At 42.1% G+C, this 14,070-nt stretch overlaps 1 protein-coding gene across 8 annotated transcripts in view; it reads left to right on the plus strand.

Annotated features, from left to right (window-relative positions):
- Window positions 1–14,070, plus strand: part of PPFIA3 (PTPRF interacting protein alpha 3) — a 715,578-nt gene that overhangs the window by 507,263 nt on the left and 194,245 nt on the right. For 7 of the 8 annotated variants that reach the window (XM_073602297.1, XM_073602301.1, XM_073602303.1 and 4 more), the window contains one exon: window positions 12,306–12,526. In XM_073602297.1, the coding sequence (XP_073458398.1) occupies window positions 12,306–12,526 (221 nt within the window). The remainder of the gene's footprint in view (window positions 1–12,305; window positions 12,527–14,070) is intronic. The other variant, XM_073602300.1, reaches the window with a different exon arrangement.

Raw genomic sequence — 14,070 nt, forward strand, 5'->3', positions numbered from 1 at the left:
TCTTCTGGAACGGCCAGGTCTTCTGCAGTTGTAGCAGACACGTGGAGTTGGTACTGATGGGCGCAGATAGGGTTTGTCAGAGGCCATCATGAGAGGAGCTACTCTCTACTGCTCTGTGAGGACTCTAGACCTAACAACTACTAACTCCATTAGCTCCACTAGCTACTAGCTTCTCAAGCTCCATTAGCTCTATACTCTATACTTTATACTCAGACCCTCTCGGATTAACTCTTTAAGATCTGAAATAAATTAATATGTGTCTTTGTTCAGCACACTAAAACCCAAATCAGTAAACTTCTTGTGCTATTTCTCAACATTTTCGCCTTTCCTCGTGTGATCTCCTATACACATATAGGCGTCAGACGTTTCAGAGTGCATATATTAATACATACAGAATAAATGTTTTCTTTTCTCTTTTTTTTAAATACTCAGATGTGAATGAGCCTTCGAATCTAGATACAGATTTGAGTGAGGAAAACACTTCCTCTTTCGCTTTTCTCCTGGCATAACGCCCAGAGCATAAACTTCCTCTTACTGTTAAATATATTCTCAATTGAATTTGAACATTTTAAACTTCATTTTAAAATCAGTTATTGCTAATACAGCTTAAACACAATTACATAATTACAATTTGCATGAATATAGCACATTTGCTACATTCACTGTTTTAGAGAAACTCCTTAAAGTCAGACTCTCAGACTCTCAGTTTCTCAGTCTCTTGGTGATGAAAGGAAAGGACCGTATTGAAAATGGCCCTTCATATAGACATACATTTTTGGGTACTTTAAATATATCCCCAATAACTCTAATCAGGCTCTGTTGCCACTGCTTCCCCCCACTGTGTGCTGGCCTGGATTCCCCAGCAGTTCTTTGAGCTGGGGATTGTGGGTAGGGGGAATCCTTTTGGGGTTGTTGTCTTTGGTGGTGTGAGGGTCCAGGAACCCATTCGAAGGGGGTTCAGGGAAAGTACTGGGTAATGGTTGCTGGATTACAAGGGGTGTAAGAGGGGCTGTAAACGTATGTCACCGTATAGGCGGTCAAATGGGACGTTGGACAATGGCACAAAGGAACCCATTCCCCCAGCTTATGAGTCATACATGGGGATGGATCCAGTGCAGGATGTGCCTTACAATGTAACAGTCTGTCGTTTTGGGGTTGTACCTGTTCCAGCATGCCTGTCAGCTTGGTGCATCCTGGCAGGGCCGGCGTGACCCTGGTCAGGACTTTAAGAGGAGGGACCGAGTTGGGCCTAAAGTTGGGTCCCCTAGTCTATTAGCATTAGGTCGGGTAGAGTCTGAGTCCTTAGTCCTAGGTCTATTAGGGCAAGAGGGCCAAGGGGGTGTCTGTGTTTCCCCCCTTGGGAGCTGTCCGAGTCTTTCCCAGAATGTACACTTGTCATTACTGGGGTAGGTTGGGCTCTGTAATACGATACCAAGGACTGGTCTATCACCGGATGTATGTGGGTAGGTTCTGGTGGGGGCAGTGGTAAAGTTTGGGTTGGGCGTGTGTGACAACAACCACCTGAGCCGTATAAAGACAGGTGCACATTGTCTATTATTAAGCACAGTGGAGGAGGTGTCACAGACTCCCCTGTCACTTGTAGCAGAGGGGCAGTAACGTTTTGGAAGTGTGTACTTCCTGGGGTCCAGACACCATTATAGGGCGGTGGCTGTCTGTCTGTCTTAGCTTTTGACCCCTTTTCTGGCTTCTTGTACACATACATAATACAACCATTCAGAAATATTTCATGTTCTATTCATCCTTCTTCATGCATGGCTTTGGCAACTTTAAACCAAGCGTGTGCTGTTTGCAGCAGCCCATGGCCCCATAACAAACCCTTTTCCCTTCTTAAAAGAGTACACCATTCATTCGGCTCTAGCCGACCACCCAAATGCCTAGTGACTCCACATACTTTTGACAATCTCTTCCCTTCCTTGATAGCATCCTCTCCTTCTCGCTCTAATACCAGATCACAAGCCAAACTACCCTCTTTAGGTCTCTCTAACTTCTGCCCCATCGTTAGCTATTGGTAAGTTTATGTGTCCAGGCTCAGGATTTGTATGGCGGTTTTATGAAGCTGTCCTGGACTCGAGGGTCCGACAATCCTCTGACCACCACCTGTCCTCTTTCGGACCACTTTCCAATATATAACACTATCTTGCTACGTTCTGTCTTGATGACTGTGATATTTATGTGTGTCTGCTCAGGATTTTAACGGGTCATGAGGCTGTCCTGACTCAAGGGTCTGACAATCCTCTATCCGTCACCTGGTACCTGTTCAGACCATATCACAGTCTCAAGTTAACGAGGACAAAAGACAAAATGGATAGAGAGAGAGAAAAAGAACGTCTACAGTGTTCGACTGTCGTGCAAGTCTCCTTACATGCGTCTTCCCAAAACGTAGACCAGTCACAGCAGTGTCCACTCAGATGGCCACAGGTAAGGGAGCGGGCGGGTAATATGTGACTACTTATTACCCTTAACAAGACAATTAACAAACAGATAAGGAGTACAGTAATTAATATTCAATGCACCACTTTAAATCTCATTTACATGTCCCAATTCAATACCCAAACTTTTCACTCTGTCTCTTTCCCCTTCTTTTAACCCTTCCGGTTGTTCAGGTTGCAAGGGGCACCTTTCGGCTGCACGTCCTGTTACCCTAGTTTGAGCCTCTATTACTTCCAGTGATTTGCCAACAACAATTTTTACTGGATAATGCACATTCAATCTGAACACCAATATATGCGGGGTATATGGCAGTAGAGGTTTGTAACCAAGAGACTCAACTCTATATCCTGGCTCTACCACTTCAATCAACCCCCAGCCCTCTTCATGTATCCCAAATAACAGACCATAAACACATTTAGGACATGACATAATCAACCAACAACAAAATGTGACCAACAACCAACAAGATATGTGATGGCTGCAATGGAGTACAGGATTTCTCAAACTGTCACGGGATCCCCCACGCCACTGTGCCTTTTCCTGACGCCCCCCCACTGAGGTTTCCCGGTTGCCCATACTTCCGTACTTATTGTACCCGTGCTTTGCCTGCACAATTATTTATTTTTATCCCCTCAGGAGGAGTTTAACCACGTCCTGACGCCTGCTCCTAGTCCCAGGAGAAGTTTAACCATGTCAACTAATTTCATCCGTCATCCATGACTATATAAGCAATCCCCAACTCCCAACAGCCATCACCAAACGCAATGATCGATCAACAAAACAGAACAGAACAAAACAGGCGGTAGATATAATTTGCAGGTTCTTTGACTTATCAATAGACTCGAGGCAAGATTAATACCTGTCCTTGAGAGTCGCAGGAAGCCGATATGGACACAGAGGTTGACCAGCCACGGATACAGGATAAACAATAGACTAGATATACAAGATATCAAAAGTGTCTTACCGTTTCTAGAGTTGATCAGTCTCCTTCTGCATCCGCGATGGTGGTCCCCTGGTGGTCCCTTCTTGAGATCGGCTACCTGGCGATCCTAGCCTCGAGCCCCACTTTAGAGCGCCAAAATGTTTTGGATTCAGAATAAAAGTTCTGAAATTATTATATCTACCCCTTTATCAAATTAAAGCATGCATGCCGTTAAGAAGTAATCACGCTCTGACACTTAGTTCAGAATAAGAAACCTCTAGTCTTTAATTTCCGCTTTACAGTGGGTTTTATACCCTCGCAAAATAGTACAGCATATGCAAAACATGTCAAAGTCAGCAATTTTAGTAACTTTTAGCAATAATTTCAACAAACTTGACAATTAATCAAAGCTTTTATTATATGTTGACGTCATGTCTGGTTTTGATGCAACTTCTGGAAGATGAATAAGGAAGCAACAGGAAGCTGCAGGAAGCTACAGTCTATTGATAACTCAATGCAGTCTGGCTCCAGACAGAAAAAGAGGAAGTAGCAAAATATCTGGAAAGTATTAAGTTGTTTAACATTCAATGTTTCTGATACAGATATAAAGTGTTTGGAATAGACATTTTAATATACCTCACCTAGTAACCTAGTAACACCTGATATCATTATTATTCACATCCATTACAGTCTTAGTCACCATGCTGAAGCTCAGTTTCAGGGTCTTGACAATCTTTTAATAGCCAAGGCCATCTTTATGTAGAGCAACAATTCTTTTTCTCAGATCCTCAGAGGGTTCTTTGCCATGAGGTGCCATGTTGAACTTCCACTAACCAGTATGAGAGAGTGAGAGCGATAACACCAAATTTAACACACCTGCTCCCCATTCACACCCGAGACCTTATAACACTGACAAGTCACATGACACCGGGGAGGGGAAATGGTTAATTGGGCCCATTTTGGACATTTTCACTTACTTTTGTTGCCAGCGGTTTAGACATTAATGGCTGTGTGTTGAGTTATTTTGAGGGGACGGCAAATCTACACTGTTATACAAGCTGTACACTCACTACTTTACATTGCAGCAAAGTGTAATTTGTTCAGTGTTGTCACATGAAAAGATAGAATAAAATATTTACAAAAATGTACTGCAAGATTGAATACTATGCAAAAGCAAAAACGGGCCAACTCAATCTACTAGCTATACCCCTGTTCTTTCTGTACAGCCCAGTTTAGCTTAGTTTCCTGAGGAGGTAGGCTGTTTCTCTGCAACTCTACTGGATCAAGACTTTTTGAACTGTATTTTTTCAGTCAAGCTGCTTTTGGTAGTTTTATGCTGGATCCTCAATATACTGGATTGTCTCTCTAGGAGCTAGTGATTATGGTTACTTCTGATTAGCTAAAATTGGGGCATTTGTACTTGATTTAGTCTCTTCAGAGGCATATCTAGCTATTGCCTGTACTGCATGAGCTTGCACTGTGTGTCAAACCTTTTGTGAATTCACCACAACAGCTCAGCTCAGGATCCCTGAGTTTTAGAGAGACAGAGTGGCTGTTTTCCAGTGCTTTTTTTGATAGTATATTTTGGGCTGTGGCACCCTAGAATTTATTTTAGCTAAAGCGTATGCTTTACTGGCCCTTGCCAGTCATTTTCTCTGCTTCCCAATGCCACTTTTTTTAACATCAATTGCCCTTACTACAGAAATCTTGCCACTCTGTGAATTTAGGACAATATAGGAAGTGTGTGAAGCTTGAGGATGTGCAGCATAGTGTTTCTTCTGTTGTCTTGTTTCGTTTGACCTATGTCTTGCTGTTTCCTCTGCTGCACTCTGCTTCCTATGCTGAACTCTGCTGCTGTGGGTCAGAATACTATACAGTCTGACAGCCCCAATACCCCTAATAAGTCAGCAGACAGGTATCTGTTGTGGGTATCACACTACCTACTTGTGCTAGGTAGAGGGATACTCACATCCAGGGCCACCGATAGAGGGGGACAGCTGGTCCTCCCATAAGGGGCTCCAGCACATAAGGGGGCCTGGACAGGGAGGGGGATTGGGGTACAGGAACAATGTACTGTGCTGCTCTTCCTGCAGCTGAAAGTTGGTTTCTCCCCCTCTCCCTTCTGCCGGCATTCAGCTGCTGGGGGTGAGAGACACACAGCACATGGTTCCTGTAATAGCCTATGGATAGTCTTTGAGGAATACAAATCTGTACATGAACATATAGGCTGCCCGCTTTTCTGACAAGAGCCACTGGGATGAATTTCTAATATCCACTAAGCATTTATCTGTAGTTTTTTTTATCTGCATTCCCTTTTGCAAACACAGTGGGTTCTGCATCTACCTCAAGGTGTCCTGCCAATCCAGCAATAACCAGCCAACTCTATTAAACAAAATAAATAGTATTTTGATTTAACATAATGAAAAGTAACATTCCACACATAGTCCTGTGTTAGTTGTGGATTATGTTTGAACATGAGACATTGTGTAGTGTTTAACATATTAAAAGAATATTCCTTTGGCATATTGGGGATATCTTGTTTCTAAAGTATTTTTTGGATTAGAGTGTGCTATAACAACATTTTACATATGTTTTCAATGTTAAAGCCATTATTATGGGTTCAGGGAATATAAGGTTTAAATGGTTTGGTAATGCAGTTCAGCTGGTGAAGTGATGTGGTAAGGGCCGTCATGGTTTACCAAAATGACGCAGTTACCTTTTAGAGGTGAACTAAAACAGGTAAAATTACTGCGTTATCCCCATAGAACCCATAGAAGTGTGTAAGTGATCAAAAACACAAAGCTGCAACTAAAATGTGAGACACACACACTAAATACTTCAAACAACAAAAAAATAGCTGCGCTATATAAATTGAGTAGTAGATGTAAATAAAACAATTCAATCACATCTAAATAAAATATTATGCACCCACTGTAACGTGACCACCAGTGACAAATATATAAAAAATGTCAAAATGAAAAGCATGGATAAATAAATGAATTCAGTACACTCCAGAGGATTAAAGGAAGAAGGTTCACTGGCAGAACAGTCCTTCAAGTGTTGGTTTGACAAGCATCCAAGCGGTATAAATCATGCAACCGTAACACCCAGAAGAACGTGGTGACAGTAGGGTTCCTCCACTAATAAAAATACTGCCCCTTACCAGCTCATAAGATCTCTTTTTAACCACTTAAGGACCAGCCTCGTTTTGGATTTTAGGTGTTTACATGTTTAAAACAGTTTTTTTTTGCTAGAAAATTACTTAGAACCCCCAAACATTATATATGGTTTTTCTTTTGCACCGTATTTGCGCAGCGGTCTTAAAAGCGCACTTTTTTTGGAAAAAATTCACTTTTTTGAATAAAAAAATAAGACAACAGTAAAGTTAGCCCAATTTTTTTTATATTGTGAAATATAATATTACGCCAAGTAAATTGATACCCAACATGTCACGCTTGAAAATTGCGCCCGCTCGTGGAATGGCGTCAAACTTTTACCCTCAAAAATCTCCATAGGCGACGTTTAAAAAATTCTACAGGTTGCATATTTTGCAGGACAGAGGAGGTCTAGGGCTAGAATTATTGCTCTCGCTCTACCGGTCGCTGCGATACCTCACATGTGTGGTTTGACCACCGTTTTCATATGTGGGCGCTACTCGCATATGCGTTTGCTTATGCGCGCGAGCTCGTCGGGACGGGGGGTTTTAAAAATTTTTTTTTTATTTTTATTATTTATTTTACAATATTTGATTTATTTTTACACTGTTTTAAAAAAAAATGGTCTCACTTGTATTCCTATTACAAGGAATGTAAACATACCTTGTAATAGAAAAAAGCATGACAGGACCTCTTAAATATGAGATCTGGGGTCAAAAAGACCTCAGATCTCATATTTACACTAAAATGCAATAAAAAAAAAAAGTCATTTAAAAAAATTACATTTGAAAAAATGTGCCTTTAAGAGGCGTGGACGGATGTGACGTTTTGACGTCGCTTCCGCCCAGCAGTGTCATGGAGACGAGTGGGCGCCATCTTAGCCTCACTCATCTCCAGACACAGGACAGAGACGGATGCGATCGCCTCCGCCGCTACCGACGGCTCCAGTAAGCGGCAGAGGGCACTGGATCGCGGCGGGAGGGGGGCCTCTCCCACCACCGATTAAAAGTGATCTCGCGGCGAATCCGCCACAGGGACCACTTTTATCCGAAAGGCGGCCGCCGCACGAAAACGGGGATACCGGGGGTTATGGCAGCTAACTGCTGCCATAACAACGATATCCGCCGCCAAAGTTTGGACGTACATCGTCGTGCGGCGGTCGGTAAGTGGTTAAAGGAGATCATGCATGCCTGCGGCTTTCTACCCCAGCCTCGGGTCTTTGAATCTGGATGGTTCCTCATGGTTCTCCCCACCGGGAATCTTCTATGAAGTGGATAGGCACTCATCCCCCATAAAAGGATACATAAAAGAGGCTTCCATAGCGTAATACGTTTAACAAAGTTTATTAAATAAAAAGTAATGCACTTACAGTTGTATAGTAGATCAAAAGCGTTGTTATAAACATAAGCCAGATGGCTCCAGTATGCTGCCCCTCGCTTCCGGGATCAGCGTGGTATGTGGTGACGTCAGCACGCCGCTCCTCCCTATGCCGTTTCGTCACAACTGACGTCTTTCAGGGGCACCTTTTTAACAACGTTTTTAACAACGCTTTTGATCTACTATACAACTGTAAGTGCATTACTTTTTATTTAATAAACTTTGTTAAACGTATTACGCTATGGAAGCCTCTTTAATATATCCTTTTATGGGGGATGAGTGCCTATCCACTTCATAGAATATTCCCGGTGGGGAGAACCATAAGGAGCCATCCAGATTCAAAGACCCGGGGCTGGGGTAGAAAGCTGCAGGCATGCACGATCTCCTTTAAAAAGAGATCTTATGAGCTGGTATGGGGCAGTATTTTTATTGGTGGAGGAACCCTACTGTCACCACGTTCTTCTGGGTGTTACGGTTGCATGATTTACACCGCTTGGATGCTTGTCAAACCAACACTTGAAGGACTGTTCTGCCAGTGAACCTTCTTCCTTTAATCCTCTGGAGTGTACTGAATTCATTTATTTATCCATGCTTTTCATTTTGACATTTTTTATATATTTGTCACTGGTGGTCACGTTACAGTGGGTGCATAATATTTTATTTAGATGTGATTGAATTGTTTTATTTACATCTACTACTCAATTTATATAGCGCAGCTATTTTTTTGTTGTTTGAACCTTTTAGAGGTGGATTCTTTAATTATTACTCCAGATGGTCCCTGTAAGGGTGCCTCAGCTTCCAGCGCAGTCATCTCTAGATGTACTCAAACTAAATTTATAGGTGCCGTTCAAGGCTCCACCAAGTCCTCTTATGTAGCAACCGCTTGGACTGCAGACAAGGTTCCCATGACTAAGCTCCATGGGTGAAATGCATTCTGGGGGCGTGGCCTAATTGGAGCCTGGGCTGAGGCTGTCATACATCTTCTTATGGGGTTTTGCAGATATGTGCGAATTCCAGTACTTTTCCCTTTTCCATGGGACTGTACAACCCCATAAACAACCATCCTGATTCCACCCACCATCACCATCTGATCAATCATGATAGTAAAGAAAACCATGAAACTGAAGTGTGGAAAATTATGCCCGCGGCCCCTGTATTAAAAAAAAATTTAGGCCTTGAAACATCGGGTTCCTTCTTTTCCCTAAATTTTCAATTCTAATAAAGCAATAAGTGCTTACTGAGGCTTCCAGGGCCTTTCACCTTTGGCTTCTCAGGATTGTATATTTGTGACCTGATCTTGCAGCAACAACTTGACCAAGTTATAGCGGGTAGATGTGGCTACAGCAATGAATATTAGCTTTGGCTGCATGGCCCTGCAGGCATCTTTGTGATCGGATGTTTTTTTCATAGCCTGGAAGAGTTCCCCTTTGTTATTTTGTTTATTTTCCTTGCTCACCCCTCAGGTTTTTGGACTGCTTTTGGACATTCCACAGGTTATGATTCTACAGTGCTGTTTCCTTCAATGGACAATGGAGAAAATAAAAGTGTTTTGCACTGTAGAATCCTTTTATCCAGTTTTTATTCAGGGACACAGCTCCCTACTTCTTGGATGCTCATTTTTGTTTGGCCTGATGTCACAGTTTGTGTATTTAGGAAAAGATCCTACTTTCCTCTATCCTTTTCTCTAATTGCTCTGCTATAACTGAGCTATAATGCAGGTAAGGGGGTAAAGCTACTAGAAGGAGCTGGCCACTTTTCATTTTTTCATAATGTTCAATCTTCCTGTAGGCAGCTGTATAAACACACACACGTACATTATAATTCTACAGTGCTATGTCTTTGAACATCAGTGAAAAACATTTTACAGTGAGTACAAACAGGTGGAGAGGGGCGGTCCCATGCAGCTGACTGCGCCTACTAAAATGCCCCTCGCTGCCAGCCTGTGTGGGGGGGCGAGGATGAGCAGCAGGAGGGAGGTGGAAAGGGGCGGTCCTAGGTGGCTGACTGCTCCTACTGAAATGCCCACGCCACAAGAATGTGGGGGGGGGGGGCGGCGATGTGCGGCAGGAGGGAGGTGGAAAGGGGCAGTCCCAGGTAGCTGTACAGTTTCTATTGAAATGCCCATGCTGCAAGCCTGTGTGCTGCGGGGGGGGGGGGGGGGGGCACTGGCTATACATTCCTGGGACAGCACAGCCCTGTCCATACTCGCACTCCTCATATTTCCACTCGCCAAATGCGAGTGGAAAATTTGAGGGCTGGTGTAAGGTAAAGTCAACAGGCTTGTAAAGATCAGTTTGTAAATGGATAAAAAAAACTGGCTAAAAGACAGAATTAAGAGTAGTGGTTAATGATTCTTACTCTGAATGGTCTAAGGTTAACAGTGGTGTACCCCAAGGTTCCAAGGTTCAGTGGTGGGACCCTTACTTTTTAATATCTTTATAAATGATATAGGGTTTGGGATTAAAAGTACCATTTCAGTCTTTACAGATGACACCATGCTATGCAACTTACAAGCCAACCTCAATGCACTGTTTTATTGGGCAACTATGTGGCAAATGAAGCTTAATGGTGATAAATGTAAAATTATGCACGTGTGGGCTAAAAATATGCATGCATCATACATACTAGGGGGGAGTACAACTGGGGGAATCCATAGTGGAGAATGATCTGGGGATTTTAGTAGATCATAAGCTTAATAATAGCATGCAATGTTAAGCTGCGGCGAGCAAAGTTCTTTCTTGTATTAAGAGATACATGGACTGCAGAGAGAGATATCATTTTGCCCCTCTACAAATCATTAGTAAGACCTCATCTGGAATATGCAATTCAGTTATGGGCACCAGTTCTCAGAAAGGATATTGGGGAACTGGAACTGAAAGAGGAATTAAACCCTGTACGTTTTTTCTTATTTTTTTAATATAATGATCCTGCAATGTATTAGTAAGCCATACACATTTAAATATGACAAAACAAGGTTTTAAAATACCTTATTTCCCTTTTTTTTTTAAATTTTGTTTCTTCCTGGTATTGGCCGTGCCATCTTAACTAATGCTTGATGAATCTTTTGTGGGCGTCATTTCCGCCCTTACTTTGTTTTCTTGTTCAAGTCAAAACCAAGCCTCTATCTCGATTGCCGTTACTACAGCAACCGAGCTAAGCCATTAATCACAGCAAATCACACTCTGTGCTGCTCTGTTTCCCTCCCAGTGTGATGTCTTATCAGTCAGAAGGGGGAAAAGCAGAAATGAGATATTCAGAGCAGCATCACGAGACTTCCCTCTGTGCCTTTCTGAGAGGAAGCTCGTCAATCCTAATGTCACGGCATGCAGGGGGAGATAGTGTGCCGTTAATGAAAATACCTACTGCGCAATCACACCTGATGTCACTTTTGATTGTATGGCGATTTTTATGCAAACGAACACAGGTGAGTATGCTATGTAGATTACTAAGAGATAAAGTTATTTTGGAGGGTTTACAACCACTTGAAAGTGCAGAGAAGGGCAACCAAACTGATAAGAGGCATGGAGGAGCTCAGGAGAGATTAAAGGAACTGAATGTATTCTTTATTCTTGAGAAGAGGAGATATGATCAACATGTACAAATACATAAGGGGTCCATATAGTGAACTTAATATTGAGTTATTCACTTCAAGGTCATCACAGAGGACAAGGGGGCACTCTTTACATCTAGAGGAAAAGAGATTTCATCTCCAAATACGGAAAGGTTTCTTCACAGTAAGAGCTGGCCAGAACCATCTCCAGAGGTGGTTCTGGCCAGCTCAGTAGATTGCTTTAAAAAAAAGGCCTGGATTCTTTCCTAGGTGAACATAATATAACTGGGTGCTAACATTTATAGCTAACGTTGATCCAGGGAATATCTGATTGCTTCTCAGGGGATCAGGAAGGAATTTTTTCCCCCTGCTGTAGCAAATTGGATCATGCTTTGGGTATAGTTATAGGATTGTGTATATGGGATTGTATGGTCGTTTTTTTTCAATTAGATGGACTTGTGTCTTTTTTCAACCTAACTATATAATGTAACAATATATTGACCACCCCTTTCAGGGCATTTTGGAAACTGCCTTAAAACAAGCAGGGTTTATTTATATCATTCCAGTAGCATTAGTTATCCTATAAAAATGCTGCTTTACAGCTGACTATACCTTGGAGATTGGTTCATGTACTGTATAGCTTGCCTTGCTGGATAACAAATGGTTTCCTATTCCAGCACTCCTATTGTTCAGATGTTTGATTTGCAAATTTTGTCATGCACATTTCTAATCAATTCATTTTTCCCAGTATTAATATCAACCCAGTTGCCAACATCCAATACCCTTGAAATCATGTAGTTTCTTACCACAAAATGACTTTTAATTCTTTATCTCAACCCTTTCCACTCAGATTCAAACCCTGGATGAGCAGGACTGGGAGCGAGCTCAGCAGGCCAATGTACTTGCCAATGTTGCACAAGCATTTGAAGGTGACTTGGATGGCTCTGATGAAGATGACAGAGAGACCATATTCAGCTCAGCGGACCTTCTGTCTCCAAGCGGCCAGACAGATGTGCAGACCCTTGCTATCATGTTACAGGAACAGTTGGAGGCAATCAACAAGGAAATCAAGTATGTAATAATCACTTGTTTAGAATGCTCAATTTCCTGCAAAATAAAATAAAAAATTCTAGTTTTTATTTACACATGGGGGAACTGTAGTCATATTAGTGCACTTTCAACAAAAACAATATGTACTGTCAGTGATACTTTTTTAAAATTTACTCTAATATTAAAATTTTCAGGGCATACCCCTTTTTTCTAGGGTCCAAGCAATATTAATACACAAAGTTTTATCAGACTGTTAAGACAATCTCAGAAAAAATACAAACACACAAACATACCCAACAATGGTAATTAAAATGATAGTTGATAAGACGGGGATTTCTTTCGTGAGTATTTTTTAAGAGCTAAAACATTCATGTCTTGCATACAGTGGTCTGGGGGTGAGAAATAACATCCCACAGGTGTGCAGTAATCATTACCGATATGTTCTTTAACCACTAGTGGGCCGCCCACCGCCTATTTACTGCGGTAGGGCGGTCCACTGTGCTGGATCATGTACATGTACGTAATCCAGCATTTCCCGGTAGGGGGTGCGCACAACAATGATTTATGGCCAAGAACTGCTGATTGGCGTTGTGGACTTTCAGAACCGGATGGCTGGGGAACTCCCGACGAAGCTCCGGGAACACAGAATGACACCACACACAAGATGAGGTCAAAACATGTTTGGTTTATTCAAGGGAAATCCCGAGCCCTATATACAGTTAAAACAATAGGAGGTAGACCGTTTTTAACTCTTGTTCAGACCAGTTTCAGTCGTAGGATACATTCCAGCAGTGTTTACAAGTCAAGATGTTCTTGAAGGGAACTATTTCTGCTGATTAGGCTTGTACGTGCAAACACAATCTCATGGCTATTGCCCCGTAAACACGGTCGGACTTTGTTCGGACATTCCGACAACAAAATCCTAGGATTTTTTCAGACGGATGTTGGCTCAAACTTGTCTTGCATACACACGTTCACACAAAGTTGTCGGAAAATCCGATCGTTTTAAATGCAGTGGCGTAAAACATGTACGTCGGGACTATAAACGGGGCAGTGGCCAATAGCTTTCATCTCTTTATTTATTCTGAGCATGCGTGGCACTTTGTCCGTCGGATTTGTGTACATGCGATCGGAATTTCCGACAACGGATTTTGTTGTCGGAAAATTTTATCTCCTGCTCTCCAACTTTGTGTGTCGGAAAATCCGATGGAAAATGTCCGATGGAGCCCACACACGGTCGGAATTTCCGACAACACGCTCCGATCGGACATTTTCCATCGGAAAATCCGACCGTGTGTACGGGGCATTAGAGTCATGCATAGTTAGATGAAAAACAGAGAAATATATACAGCATAAAATCATCATTAACCCTTCAATCCCCTCTTACCATAAACATGATAATTTCTTTCACATTATTTTGGTAATATGTTTGCTCAGGCTTTATAATCAGCCTTTTTGATCATTTTGTTAATTTTCTTCTTTATAGTTCATACCAAATAGTAATTATACAGGACAAGCATTACCACAATAACACAGACAGCAAGTGGGTAGAAAAGGTTTTCACT

Source organism: Aquarana catesbeiana, linkage group LG10 (assembly GCF_042186555.1).
Source record: "Aquarana catesbeiana isolate 2022-GZ linkage group LG10, ASM4218655v1, whole genome shotgun sequence".
Lineage (NCBI taxonomy): Eukaryota > Metazoa > Chordata > Amphibia > Anura > Ranidae > Aquarana > Aquarana catesbeiana.